Source organism: Nanorana parkeri, unplaced genomic scaffold (genome assembly GCF_000935625.1).
Source record: "Nanorana parkeri isolate BGI_ZX_2015 unplaced genomic scaffold, ASM93562v1 scaffold45, whole genome shotgun sequence".
Lineage (NCBI taxonomy): Eukaryota > Metazoa > Chordata > Amphibia > Anura > Dicroglossidae > Nanorana > Nanorana parkeri.
The window spans coordinates 89,414-104,590 of NW_017306313.1; the positions used below are offsets into that span (position 1 = coordinate 89,414).

At 39.2% G+C, this 15,177-nt stretch overlaps 1 protein-coding gene across 3 annotated transcripts in view; it reads right to left on the reverse strand.

Annotated features, from left to right (window-relative positions):
* Positions 1–326: 326 nt before the first annotated feature.
* Positions 327–15,177, reverse strand: part of SYT1 (synaptotagmin 1) — a 221,844-nt gene continuing 206,993 nt past the window's right edge. For all 3 annotated transcript variants that reach the window (XM_018572826.1, XM_018572812.1, XM_018572819.1), the window contains 2 exons: positions 3,470–3,603; positions 327–1,065 (listed from right to left, as the gene is read on the reverse strand). In XM_018572826.1, coding sequence (XP_018428328.1) covers positions 859–1,065; positions 3,470–3,603 — 341 coding nt within the window. In that variant the 3' untranslated portion in view covers positions 327–858. The remainder of the gene's footprint in view (positions 1,066–3,469; positions 3,604–15,177) is intronic.

Here is a 15,177-nt window from a genome sequence, read left to right on the forward strand (position 1 = left end):
GAGAGAGAGAGGGTCACAATACTGTTTGTTAACTATGAAAATGTGACTGGGTATTCATTGCGTAATGCTTTCCAGCAATGTTCAGTATGCCTCACAATCTGTCATTATAACAAGATTTTTTTTTATGACAAACACACATATATATGAAAATGTGTCATGTGTTAACATATGGATAAATCACAAGATGTACATTCTATGTAAAGCTAAAATTTACAGAAATGAGTGAAGGTGGCAAGTAAAAATCAAGAGATGTCATGATAAAATATACTGAACTGTAATCTACATGCATATGAACTTGAAAATATGGAGAATGTTGCCTGTCTTGTATTCAAATGTATCTGTTCAACCTCAGATTTAAGATGTCCTTTAAGATGTCAGTGCAACTCTACTAGTGCCTTGTAAGTTGGAATTTCTCCTGGAATGCGGGCGATACAATAGATAACCTGTAATATTATCAGCTCTTTTATAATTAGTCAATTTACATTTTGTCTTAAAATAGAACATCTTATTAAAAACATTAAATTATACACATAATAAGAAACGTTTACGACATACAAATACATAGACTAGAAATCAATGTAGGCATACTGTTATATACAAGAGTGTGTTAACAACAAATTGATTCATGCTCTATCTACACATCATATTGCTTAAAAGAAGAGTAAGAGGGCAGTTTTGTGGTGCACAACTGGGTTTCTTTTGGAGAAGGACATTTAAATTTGTGCAAATAAAATGAATTTGGTACAAATGACCTGAAACAGGAATGCATGGAAAGACATGAAAGGACCCATACCACTGAGGTATTTACATATACTGGCTAAAGAGCACTATGTGGGCAACAGCAGATAGAATTTGTTTTTATTTCTTTACTCCAAGCATTGCATCTACTTCCTCCTCAGGGGTTAAAGTGTGCCACTGTGCAATGGGTCGTCTTGGGTTGGCCAACATGTCTGACCAATGCCGGAGTTCCGCGCCAGTGCAGTTGTATCCTACAAACACCTTTCCAATAGCATCGTTTTTTCCAATCTTGTCATAGTCCAAAACTGTCACAACAACCTGCACTTTCTATAAAAAAAAGAAATAACTATGAGTATGTAGAGATAAAATATAATACATACAACACATTTAATATAGTTTAGTACAGCTAGGCATTTAAAAAGTTAAAGTGTGTATGTCATTAGCCAACCTTCCTGACTTAGTCAATGCACTCTTCCTCCTGTGGCTGTGACACCCTCTGGATGACAAATTAGGCTCATGGCAGGAGGCTACACTAAATGGGCCTGATTTATCAAAGCACAAAAAATGTTCAGTTTGCAAAGTTGGTAGCTTAGCTTAATTTAGCTTGTTAAATAAGGTATGTTCACTTTAAATACCTGAACATGTACAAGGGAAACTAAATTTTTTTTTTCTTGCACATGGTTAGATGATTACAGTGACCACAACTTCACCTTATTTATTAAACTAGTGAACATTAATTTTGCTGAACAATCTCTGCTGCTTTATAAATCATCCCTATTGACCACAATGACCCACTCCATAAGGCACAGAATACTCCACTATTAGTTTATTTTTATCTTTCTGATTCAAATCATTTATCAGCTATTGCAAGAGTACAATAAACAAAGTTAGAACTTGTAATGTATGGAGTGGGTAATGGTGAAGGACTTGTTTTCAAAGTTGCTAGGCCACACTTGTGAAAGAGATCAATCAAATGTTAACAGTTTTATCATGTATTATAATGTTATAAAAACCTTGTTTAACCACTTGACATCTGCAACCTGCATGTGGTCTTTGCCAACATTCTTGCTCTTGTAAATGGCACTCTACATTCTACTTTGGAACTAAATTAGAGACTGCAATGTCACTGATAGCACTGGTCTCACACTAATAATTTGGAACCACACTGATTGGGCTCTGATCATGTTATTATCATGAAAGCCAATCATGGTGATCACACGGGTTGTTTACAAAACAGGCCTGTCGCCTCAACTGCCATTGTGCTTCACACAGAAAGATGCACAATGACAGCTGAAGCTGATATGCTGCAGCTATTAATTTAAAAAACAGACGTTAAAAAATTATTAAAAACATTTAAAACAGAACTCCAGTCAAAAAAATTATCACCCATGCAGTGGGGCTACCTCCACTACAGTGCTCTATTTTCTTGAGTCATCGAGTCCTATACACTGTGTATAGGACGTGTGGATGCAGAGGAACATGCTACTGTTGCAGCAGAGGAGAAGACAGGCTGCAGGGAACGGTGTCCGAGGTTCAGGTGAGTATAACGTTTTTTAACCTAGACACAAACGAGCACTTAACCCATGCAGTGTGGGGATAGTCCCACTGAAAGGGTTAAGATTTGTTTTTCCCCAGAGTCCTTCTTTAGGTAATTATGAAATGGTTAATGTAAATTGCATTTGTTTAAACATTTTTGTCATTTTGTTAGTTATAATAAAAAAATAAGCATATAAACAGTTTTCAAAATAAAAACCTTACATGTCCTCAAGAAACATAAGAACTATTTAGGTAGGTAAATTATTTACAGAGTTATAGTCAAATTAACCAATGCGCTCTAATGCTGCAAAATTTGGTGTGGACATCTAAGCTTTAATGATCATTGGTCAGGAAAGGGTTAAACATAGTTTGAAATAATCCTTTTGATGCTCCTATGTTGTCGCTGATTGAAAGCAACAGTCTCTGCTGTAATTATTGGTAGCCAGAGACCATGTGAGCTTAGGCTCCAGAACACCAATTTTCTTTGATGAGAAAAAAAAATGATATTGTAAAATTGTAATGTTGCCTTGTGTCCCATCAATTTTATAATGACAGATCTACTTTCATAAAAACTACGGAGAGAATATTCTGGTTCTGTAAGCCAATCCACATAATCTTATTCCTGATGAGAATGAATATATGACTATACAGTCTTCATATCTGGAAAAAAGCTCCACGGATCCAAATCGCATATCTACTCCATGGAAAGCAGATTATGATAAGGCAAATTAGCTGTCAAATATGACGTGGGGAAAAGAAGGAAAATCTCATTTGCTTTTATCTAGATAACATTTATCAGAACACCTCTTACTATTTAGTCCTTGATGTTCTTAGTAGAGCCTGTATTATTTAAACACAATGTCACGTATGAGTTTGGCACTCCATAATGACATATTGCTCAGGATGGAATGTTCAGCCCTGTTTCTTTTTGAACATAATGGTAGATAAAAATACACACTAATTAGTTAAAAGTGACTGAATAGCACTAAAAACGTGTACCCATACTTTGTTCAAAGATACATCCATATGTAATAATAAGGTTTTTAAAAGGGAAACAGAGTAATTCAGTTGAATCGTTTTCAAGGTCATTTGAGAACATGAAGAATATGGTAATGAAAAGCCTTAATACATGTGTTTGAAAATAGAACAAGGCAGAAAACATGTTTGGATGCTCCAAGGTGATGTTTTAGATTACCTGAATTTGCTCAAATGGTACTTCAAAGCTGAAAGACTCGTTGTAGTAGGGATTTAGAGTATTCTTCTTAATAGTTGTCTTCTTTTTTTTCAGTCTCTTGCCATTCTGCATGAGATGGATTTTCACATAGGGATCTGAAAAGATTTAAATTTAATTAGAAGTGCGTACACTGAATGCAAAGGTCTGTGAAAAGGTATTTAACATTTCTGTGCAAACAGTTGTTAGCAGTATATAATAAGACCACCGATGATTGCTCTAATAGTTAACCCGTGCAAAGCAATTCTGCATAAGAATGTGTGTGACTCTAGAAGGTCATGAAATGAACAATAAAGTTGTCTCTCAAGTAATTAAAGCTGACCTCTAATCAGATATAAATGACACAGCTCTAAGCAGATATAAAAGACCCACACTGCATGGGTTAAGTGCAAATTTTTGTCTAGGTTCAAAAATAAAAGTTATACTCACCAGATCCTCAGAGCCTGCTTGTACTTAGTCCAGTCCCTGGAGCCTCTCTCCCCTTCCGCTGCAGAAGTTTAAGGTCCAGTGAGTCATCATGTTTTATACACCGTGTATAGAACGTGAAGACGCTGAGGGAAATACCATCGGCTTGCAGTGTGGGGGTGCCGAAGTGTAAGGGTTAATAAAAAAATGTATTCTGCTTTAAATGTGTTTTTAATGCAAGCAATGTAAGTACTTGATTGCGACTTGGTTTTAGCCTCTTGCAGTCGACTGTACAGTCTGTATAGCAGAGCTAAAAAAGGTGAGGATGAAGCAGTGCAAGGATCCAATCAGGTGAGCTGCAGTGTAGGGAGTCATGCTAATAAGAGGAGAGAGCAGAGTGAGGAATATTTGCTCACCACTGTGTTGCTTCTCCTTTCCGTTTTCAATCATAGGGTATGGTGGGGATGGGACCTGTAAGTAAAAGTGAAACTGCCGCACAGAAAAATCAGTTCCCCTTCTTTGCCAGATAGGGCTGTTCTGTAGGGCAGAGATGTGTAAATCTCCATACTGGAGGGATGGAAAAAAGGTAAAACAGCTCTCATATATGTATCTAATCTGTGTATTAATCTCTTTGTCTGGAGTTCAGCTTTATGAGTATTACATATTAAAGTGGAACTCAAGCCAAAGGTTTTTTCTAGTTTTGGATAGAGTATGGAAGTGTTGAAATCCGTCAGGTGTTTATTGCCACCTCTCTTCCCACTGGATAAATTTGCCCCCAACTTCTACTCTAGACACGAAGGGAGCGTAAATCTAGCCAAAGCATTGTGTTCTAACTATAGTTCATATGATTGTACACTGTTCTTCCCCTTTAAGATGATAAAATAAGCTGTTTATAAGCATTGCCTGCATTATTGTAATGAGTTGAGTGCAGTCTGTCTGCATTTGTCTTAAGGAAGCTCCCATCAGAATCAGGTGCATATGACCTCACATTAAACTTTTATAATGCATGTTATTGAGTGGAAAAGCTGATCTTTTTTACATTTCTTTATATCTGAGCTTCTTAACAACTTGCTTCCTACACTTACTTCTGGGTGGAGGCTTTAAAGCCAAATTCTAGCCAAAACATTTTATTTTGTTTTGGATAGAGCAGGGAACGGCTTTATTGCTGTCTGTGTCTCTAGTGGGAAGTGGGATTTTTCTTTACTTCCTGTTAGGGCAGGAAGTGATGGCAAATCTCTCCAATGGCAACACAGAGAAAATAATAAAAATAAATTTTTTATTAGAATAAGGAAGTACTTCTGACAATGTTTTTATTGCTCTCTGTGTCTTCCAGGGCTGGTGACAACCTTTGACTGAATATCATGTTTTGTTGCCAGGACCGAAAACGACTGGGTAGAACTCCTTAATAGAGTCACAGAGAGAAATAAGGAGAATTAATACTCTTTCTCACCTTATAAAACAAATGGTTGGAATTAAGCTTAAAGAGGAACTCGGGGCAACCTTTTTATTAACCCTTGCAGTAGGGCTACCCCCACACTGCAAGGGTTAATTGCTCATTTTCCCCCTGGGGAGGAAAATAAAAAAGTTATACTCACCCGAACCTCTGAGCCAGCATGTTCTTAGACTGGTCCACTCTGCTGCAGTGGTCCAAGGTCCCTGAGTCATCACATTCTATACACTGTGTATAGGATGTGAGGATGCCAAGGGACATATCCATCACTGCAGCGTAGGAGAAGACAGGCTGGAGGGAGTGCTCTGACAGCCAAGCGGCTTTGAGTTTCGAGTGAGTATAACTTTTTTATTTTCCTCCCTAGACGAAAATGAGCACTTAACCCTTGCAGTACGGGAGTAGTCCCACTGCAAGGGTTAATAAAAATGCTGCCTAAAGGTTTTTTGCTTATATGGATAAAAGGCATGCATAAGCTATTCAGAAAGATGTGCAGAGAATCTGCTGCTGAAATACAAAGGCTAAATAAAACACTCTTAAAGTGTAGCTTTTCACTGTTTATTAAACAAAAGCAATCTGTGAAGTTAATCTCTGGGCTGTTCTGTGGGCCATAAACTTTTATTTTAAGTTTATCTCCATTAAACTCTTTTTTTTATAAACTTTTATCACAGAAGCAGCAAATGCAATTACAACTTTATAGTTGTTATTACAGACTGAAATTCCAAGCAAGAAGTTGTGATTCAACGCATGTTACAGAATTTACTTTTATGTGGCATTTTGTTCCTGCAGTAAAAGCTGAATACGCAGCAAACACATTTTTTATTTCCGAAGGCACGTTCAATCAGAAAAGCTGATTGGAAATACAGTTGCATTCTAAATTATGTTTGAATGTTCAGACACCTGGTGAAGCACACTTTGCACTTAAAACTATGTAGTTCACTAGCCCTGTGGAATATGCTGCCCCTCTTGATGACCATTGTAGCATGAGGGAGTCTATCAAATGCATGATATAAAATATCCCAGCAGACACTGCTCTCTTGGGACACTGCAAGCGTGAATACACGCAGGCACAGATGGCTTGCTATCTTCACAGAAGCCAATGAAAGGGGAATGGACGGCTCGGTGGATTTGGAGACGTGAGAAAATCTTTAACAGCAGAATCCATTAGATCAGTGCCCAATATTCTACAAGAGTATAAGCCAGTAATACATGTAGCCTTTGAAAAAAAACTACATCCGAAAAGACAGGTTAGGTTTTTCTATTTTGCAAAATGAAAATATATTTGTAAAAGATTTTATGCTGTGACAGATGTTTAAAAATTTTAAATGGTATGTTCCCTTGTTGAAGGTCAGCTATGTAATCGCTCAAACCAGAAGGTAAAATCGTTGTTAGGGTTTTGCAAGCGGTACCTTTCCTAAAAAGTTAATGCTGACATTTTCTCCACTTCTGTTATAGGTAGTAAAATCGTATCACAGCTTCAAAAGCATAGCACAATATAGCAGCTTTCTGTAATCTTACTGACGTCCAGTTATCAGTCTAACAATCTATTATTCATTTGTATACTTTGCAGTATTACCTTTACTGTGAAGTTGTTCAAGCTGGTATTAAATCCCAATTGAACTTTCACTTTAAATCAGTTCAATACATGCAGGTGCTTAAAAAGAAAAGATGTGCAATGTCTTACAGTTTATTCTCTTTAGAAAGCAACCACAGCTTGAGTTAAAAGTGTGGAAGCACTGGTGTCTCTACACAGAGGCGGCTCTTAGGCAAAACCTAAACATGAGGCCCCACTCAGGCCTGTGGGGTCTTACCAGGGCTCTGTGGGGTTTAAGCAGGCTGGTGAGACCCCGCAGAGCCCTAAATTAGGGCTCTGTAGGGTTTTACCAGAGCTCTGTGCGGTTTCACCAGTCTGGTTAGACCCCTCAGTGCCCTGGTGAGACCCCAAAGAGTCCTGGTTAAACTAGGGCTCTGTGGGGGTCTCAGCAGGGCTCTGTGGGGATCTCACCAGTCTTGGTGAAACCCCACAGAGCCGTGGGGAGACCCTACAACGCCCTGATTTAATCAGAGCTCTGTGGGGTCTCACCAGCTTGTTTAGACCCCACAGAGCCCTGGTAAAATCCCAAAGAGCCCACCAGGGTAGGGTCCCAACATGGTTCTGTGGGGTTAAAAAAGGGCTGGTGAAACCCCACAGAGCCCTGGTGAGACCCCACACAGGCCTGGTTAAACCAGGGCTCTGTAGGGTCTCACCAGCACCAGGGCTCTGTAGTGTCTCATCACCAGCCTGGTTAGACCCCTCAGAGCCTTGGTGAGACCACAAAGAGCCCTACTGAGACTTCAAGAAGCACTGGTTAAACCAGTGCTCCGCAGGGTCTCACCAGGACTCTGTAGGGTCCCACCAGCACCAGGGCTCTGTAAAGCTCTCTACGGTCTCACCATGGCTCTTTGGGGTCTCACTAGAGCATCAGGGCTCTGTGGAGCCTCACCAAGGTTCTGGGGAGTCTAACCAGCCTTATTAGACCCACAGAGCCCCGGGCAGACCCCACAGAGCTCTGGTAAACCTGTAGGGTCTTACCTGGGCTGTGTATGGTCTCACGAGCACCAGGGCTATGTCGGATCTCACCAGCCTGGTTAGACCCCACAGAGCCCAGTTAGACCCCAAAGAGCCCTGATTAAATCAGGGCTCTGCAGGGTCTCATCAGGCATCTGTAGAGTTTTGCCAGGGCTCTGTAGGGTCTCGGCAGGGCTATGTAGGCTCTCGCCACCCTGGTTAGACCCCTCAGATGCCTGGTGAGACCCCACAGTAGCAGGGTTCTGTGGCGTCTCACCAGCCTGGTTAAACCCCTTCAGGGCCCTGGTGAGACCCCACAGACCAGGGATCTGTGGGATCTCACCAGGGCTCTGATGGGGCCTCACCAGGGTAGCAGGGATCTGTGGAGTCTAATCAGGGCGAGATCCCAAAGAGCCCTGGTTAAACCAGGGCTCTCCACAGGGCTCTCACCTGCTTTCCACAAGGCTCTCCAGGCTGCCACTCCAGTACTGTGTGTGCTGTGCTGGCCGTGTCCTGTGGGTGTCTCCATCAGCTTCTGCAGTTAAACTCCGCCCTCCCCGCCAGAGATCCTCGTGTGGTGGATGGGAGGGGTGAGGTCTCTTCTCATTGGCTGGTGGGCGGAGCTTCGTGCAGAAGACCGAGCCGATGGTCCGCACCAACGATCAGGTAATGGATGAGCTCTCAGCCCTGTCACTGTCAAACTGAGAGTCTTAGTTTGACAGCTACAGGGATGAGAGCTCACAATGCTACCTGGCTGCCGTTCTGACAAGGCAAACTAGGCGGCCGCGAGGCCTAAGGCGACCGCCTAATTTGCCTAATTAAAGAGCCGCCTCTGTCTCTACAGAGATCCGACCCCCTGCTGTGTCACAACTATAACCCTGCAGTCAGCAAAGCTCATGCTCCCTGCTGATTGGATAGCTCTAGTTCTGCATGTATAATTACTTCCTATCAGCAGAATGATTGTTGGTGGACTAAGCTAAACAGCCATTTACAAAACAGAGGAAGATGCATTACACAAAGTGCTCAATACAAACATAAGTATAATTTGCTGCTGTTTCAAGCAACAGCTTAGGGCATATTATAATATTTACTAGACAATCACCATACCTCTCAGCATTCTGAGATGAGAAAGAGGGACACCTTCTAGCACCACATATTTAGACACACCCCGCCAGATCCCCAGTTATGCGGACCATTAAAAATGTATAAGACAAAAATGACTGGCTAAACCCAATATTGCTTTTTCCACCGTTATTGTTCCTTTATACTGGCTTTTGAAAATAGAAAACAAGATAATTAAGAGATAAGATGAACGTTTAGGTGCATAAAACATTTTTGATAGTTAAATGGTACATTTTCATAGATATCTGTACAATAGGCCAAAAAGAGGGACAACAGAGGAGGAGATAGGGACAGGGGCATTTGTTTCCAAAAGAGGGACAGTTCCTCCAAAAGAGGGACAGTTGGGAGGTATGCATTCACCAATCACATTTCCACTATTTATAACAGAGTCAGTGTGCACCTGATGAATGTAATAGACAGTGAATGACCAGCAAATTTACAATGAGATGTAAAAACAGTTTTTTTAACTTCACCAGTTTTTCAAAGTAAGCAGTACATTATAACTTCACGGACCCATTACCAGTTTAACTCAGGGTGAAAATTATTTTAAATGAATAAAAAAAGATGAATAAACATTGAAAAGGATCTTTAATGGCTTTTACACTCCATTCTTTCAAATATTACATTAAATATCATGGTCAAAATAAAGCTACATTTTATCAAAGTCCAGCAAAGCAAGATTGATTTTTCATTCAATCTTAATAAATGTGCCTCCAGACAATACTAATATCCACCAGAAATAAATGCTTGGACAACAGTGTCATTTGTGGCACCTTTCTTAAAATAGTTGAATTTCTCCCCAATAATACAATACCCTGAATCCAATACTATATTCTATATAACACTGAATCCATAGGATAATAATAATGTTTTTTATAATGCTTTTTTCTAAGGGCTCAAAGATGTTTACAGAACATAGTACATGTATAAAAGCTAGTAAATAAGAGCAAATTAATACCATGGGTTAAAAAAACAAACAGGTGTATTTAAAAAAAAAATATGAATGAAGTAAGAAGGCTTGTACTGAATACACCGCAACTACAGGCTCAATCTGGGAATGTCCAGGTTTTTTTTTAATATAAGGATTGTAGGTAACATGTTAGGATATATAGAATAGCTTTAATCGATACTTCATATACTGTATATGGTACAGAAGTTATTCAGTAAGCAGACAAATTTCAAATTATATTCTCTATATACCTGGCCGCCGGTGGAGGGTTTGGAGAATTGGGATTAGCACATTTGTAATAAGAAAGGATGCAGTATTTTTCAATAACTGTTATGGTTGCTGGACCTTTTCTGGAAGTTATAAAAACAAAGCATCACAATAATCCAGTTAGGGGAATACAAATCCTTGAATTAGGATTTGAAACAGCTGATGCTTAAACTGTATATATGACTTTTGCAGCCAAATTGGGATAACACTATTTTATGTGTTACATATTCCCATTCATATAGCATAAGCTAAAAAAAAATGCTTTTATATATAAATGCAGTTTATTTTGCTTTTACTTTGGTTAGGGTTTCTTCGCTCTTAAGGATTTAAGGATTAAATGTTTTACTTGCCTTCTCCTTTGTAATGTTAGGAGGGGTTGTGACGGGTGAGAGGGTTTGCATTGTATGTTAATGAAAATTTCAAATAGTAAACAAACACCACACCGTACTACAAAGTCCTTAATTTGAAAAAACAAAACAAAACACAACACCGTTGTTGACAAGTACCGCATACTCATTCACAAGGTGGGGCAGCATTCAGATAAGTCCCCCTGCCCACAGACCCCACAACCCTAGCCCAGTCCCCCCCTGGCAAAAAACCCTCCCCACGTTGAGGGCATGTGGCTTGGTATGGTGCAGGAGACACGCACGCACGCTCGCCCCACCCTTTCCTTCTCTGCCAGCCTGCTGCTTAGATCAAGGGTCTGTTAAGAGAGTTTAGGGGGGATCCCATGCTTTTTTATGTTTTTTTTGTCATTGGGGTCCCCCCTGAAAATAATCTTAGGCCTAAAGGGTCTGGTATGAATTAGGGAGGTGACTCCATGCTGTTTTTTTAATATTTAAAAATTTAGCAACATCAGTTCATTTTGAATGACATTTGGAAAAAATTTCGGATGCATATAAATTTTCGTTATAAAAAATTTGGATATGTTTGGATATGTTATTTCTTTCATTCAGAAATTCGGTATGCATCTGAATGTCCGAATGTGCTAATATTCATCCAAATTTCAATTCAGAATTAAATGAATCTTACATATCTAGTTTATAACTTAATTATGAAGAAGTTAACAGCTCAGGGCTGAAATAGTTGAAGTAGCCCCTAAAATGCAGGTCATTGAAAAAAGGGGTTAATGTATACAGTCTGATCATCTCAGCTAGCATTTCTTATCACAGTAAGACATTTGTATGCACACAGATAAATTGCAGCCTGTCTATTTCTCTTAGTACAGGATTCCTTAAAACCCTTAAAGAGGAACTCCAGGCAGACTAAAACTTAACCCTTGCAGTGGGGCTAGCCCCGCACTTTAAGGGTTAGGTGTTCATTTCCGTCTAGGATGTAAAACTTTCCATTGCTCCAAGTTCAGGTGAGTATATCTTTGTTATTTTGGACCCTAGATAAAAACGAGCACATAACCCTTGCAGTAGGGGAGGGGGGCTGCAAGGGTTACGTTTTAATCTTCCTGGAGTTCTTTGAATAATCCAAACTATTAGCTATGTTTTTTAGGCTTGTCATTTAACTATAGAACACTAAACAAAAGGTCCTTTCTTTTTTGATTAATGCGTGCTGTTCACATTCTTGAAATAGCCAAGAGTTTTAAAAATTAGAATGCTACTGCTATCTCTTACTTCAAAGTTTGCTTCTCTGCCTTTATTTTTTCACACCAAACATTATAAGCTAATCACAGTACACCAGTAAAGTAGCAGCATTATTATGTCTTTCTATTGCCATGCTTATCAAGTTATTGCTAAATGACTTCAGACTCAGTACAAAATGATGCCTCTCCATGCATTGTCAAATTTTGAACTCTTTGCCTTTCCTTCACTGTTTACCCTCTTTTTTGCTTCCTTCTTGTATTCTTCCTATCTCCCTCTTCTCTCTCCACTTATTTGTTCTGCTTAGTGCTCATCATCATATATTATCTTAGAATTAGTTGTTACTTTGCATTTGTTAGCTATGAAGCTGCTAGCCCATCTAATCAGAACAAAGACTGATAGCTCCATAGTGGAGGTTGCAGGCCACTATACCAAACTTACTATGCAGATGACATTTTTATGTTAGTAACAAAATCCATTATCTCCATTCCTAACCCTTTCCTTACCCTTCAACAATTTGGCCTATATCTATGCAAAACCAATCAAGAGATAACCTCAAATTTCCCATACTTAAGCATGCACCTTACAGCAGACTACAGCGCCCTTTAATAAGCCACCTACCTCTTCTTTTTATACAACTACATAAACAATATACGGTAAACAATAAAAAGACTACCCATATACTGGCTGGGCAGGATTACAGCAATAAAGATGGTTTTGCTACGTAAATGTCTTTATTTCTCTCATGTGTTACCCATAGTTATGCCTGCCTACCACACTCTAGCCCTATAATCTTATATACTTAATTTCATCTGAGGGAAAACAATTCAAACAATTGCTAAACAAATATTATATTGTTCTTAAATAAATGGGGGACTAGTGCTGTCACATGTTCTTAAATACTATCAAGCCTCTCAAATTACCCAGATGCCCTTGCATCATGTCACCTCAGAGACACAACTGTGGGTATCTTAAAGTGACATTAAACCCTCAGATTTTTTAACATAAAACAATACTGTAATGTGTGCCTTACTGTAATCCATGGTTGTTTCCCTTCTCTTTGCTGCTCATCCTTTTAAATCTGTATCTCTTCTCATGCTCTGCAGAACTTCTGTTTTGCAGCAGACTGCCTTGTCTCTGGACTGGATACACGGTGTCTGTGTATCCGTTTGTATAGGCTTGTAATCTGAGCCAGCACTACAGGAAGAGGCCCTGAGCTGAAAAGGGAAGTTCTCCCCAAGCATGAGAAGACATGATGATTTAAAAGGAAGAGCAGCAAAGAGAAGGGAAACTACCATGGATTACAGTAAGGCACACATTACAGTATTGTTATATGTTAAAAAATCTGAGGGTTTAATGTCACTTTAAGAAGCATAGATATGCTCCCCCATAGGAATTCATACGGGTCTATTCACTAAGCTGCCGAAGGATCTATCCGTAGCTTCCGATCCTTCGGCTAGCTTTGGCCTCAGGACCCCTTCGGTTCAGCAGAACTGAAGGGCAGCTGTAGGGCTATTCATTATGCATTTGCCATATTTCAATCTTTGGTATGCTTTTTTATGACAGGTACCATATCAAAATAAGTGTTTTTAATAAATACCTACTGAAAGCAAAAATATAGCCCAAAAGAGCAAAAACATTTTTTTTCCATTTTGAAATGCATGTATTGCTTTTTTTTTTCATAATAACCTTTGACATTGTCGCAATTACTTAAATATTGTGCAAGCAAAAAAACGTACACCATATGTGGTTTAAAATGCTCCATTAAATATTATTTCAGGACCTGGAAGAAAAGTGTCATTGAGGTTTATTAAAACTAACGCTAGCTAAGACACAGAAGTGACACATTCTACATATGGTTACCTCTCCTAGTTCTTTGTTATAGAAAGTCTGTACTCTTGCCAACAAATACATTTAGACAGTGGGTGACAAGAAAATAACTCACTGCTACAAATTATTCAGGTGGAATAAAGAAACTGCAGACAAAGAGACGCTGGCACATGAAATACTGATTTTTCTTGAAGGCACTCAATATCTCAAAAGAGGGTTGTTTGAATGCATTTGTATGCATTTGTTTCTGCATGCTGGTGAATTTATACATGGATTGACTCTGTTCTGTTAATATTCATATTTTTCTACTCCTACTGTTCATGAATTCATATTCATGATTTTTTTTTAAAGATAAATTCCAGGCATATAGTTACATATACAGTTCAAATACAGTACATATATGGAAACTGTTTTTCTTGCCTAATGATTTTTGTTTAGGCATGTGATCCAGGCACTCCTGCCAGAGAGCACATCAGAATCCTACACTTTGTTAGACCTTTCTGCAGAGTGTATGATAATACACCCTTGCCTATACGGTGCCCCAGCCTGTGATTGGACAATAAAGGAGAATAATTATACAGATAAGTTAATCTCCTCATAGGAAGCTCTAGGTGTTATGCACAGAGCTGTGCATTGCAATAGAGCCTGACTGGCTTATATTGCTGTCCCTCTTTCATATCGTCTGATTTATGCTGTGTAGGGAATACACGTGGCTAATATCAAGACATACTTTTTAATGAGTCCATAACTGGATTATTAGTTGGCTTTATGAGTCTGTGCAGTGTCTAGGTTTAGAAACAAAGTACATAGACCTTTACATTGTTTATCTTTTTTTTAGTTTATTATCAAAAGCATGTAAAAACAATATTATATAGGTTAACTGTTCTTCTTAAGAAATATATTTTGTCCCCCCAGTCGTTTGCATGGGCTGCCAACACAACACAACACAATGCACCTTAAATCGGACCCTCACAATATTTTCCACCACATGGCACTGCAATTCACTGTAGTGTGCAAATGTGTCTTTGAGTGTGCTGTAATGCAGGGCTGTTGCTTCAGTGCATTGCAGTGACTGCAATGCACTGTAGTATGTGTGTTGTCATGTGTTGCATGTATTAAACACAATAAATAGGTGTAAAACTGGCTTCAGACATTTTTTCTGATAGTGATAGCTAATTCATAACACACAGGTGAAAATTTGTAAGAATGAAATTGCATAAAAATGCTAAATTACAACATGTCAAACAAGGGATCATAGGCAGTAGCATCATCAGAGGATCCTATTACAACTGCAACCATTGAGCATTACATTTACAACCATTCTTACTCATCTGCCACTGCACCTTTTCTAGCTTGCAAATGCACCTCTCCTTCTATTTGTAGTTATCACTAACAATATCCTTGCAGACTAGTTTAAGACCCACATTAAGGGGTCTATTCACGAAGCTGCCGAAGGGTCTGGCCGTAGCTTCGGCCCCAGGACCCCTTCGGTCCTGGGGCCGAAGCTCCCGA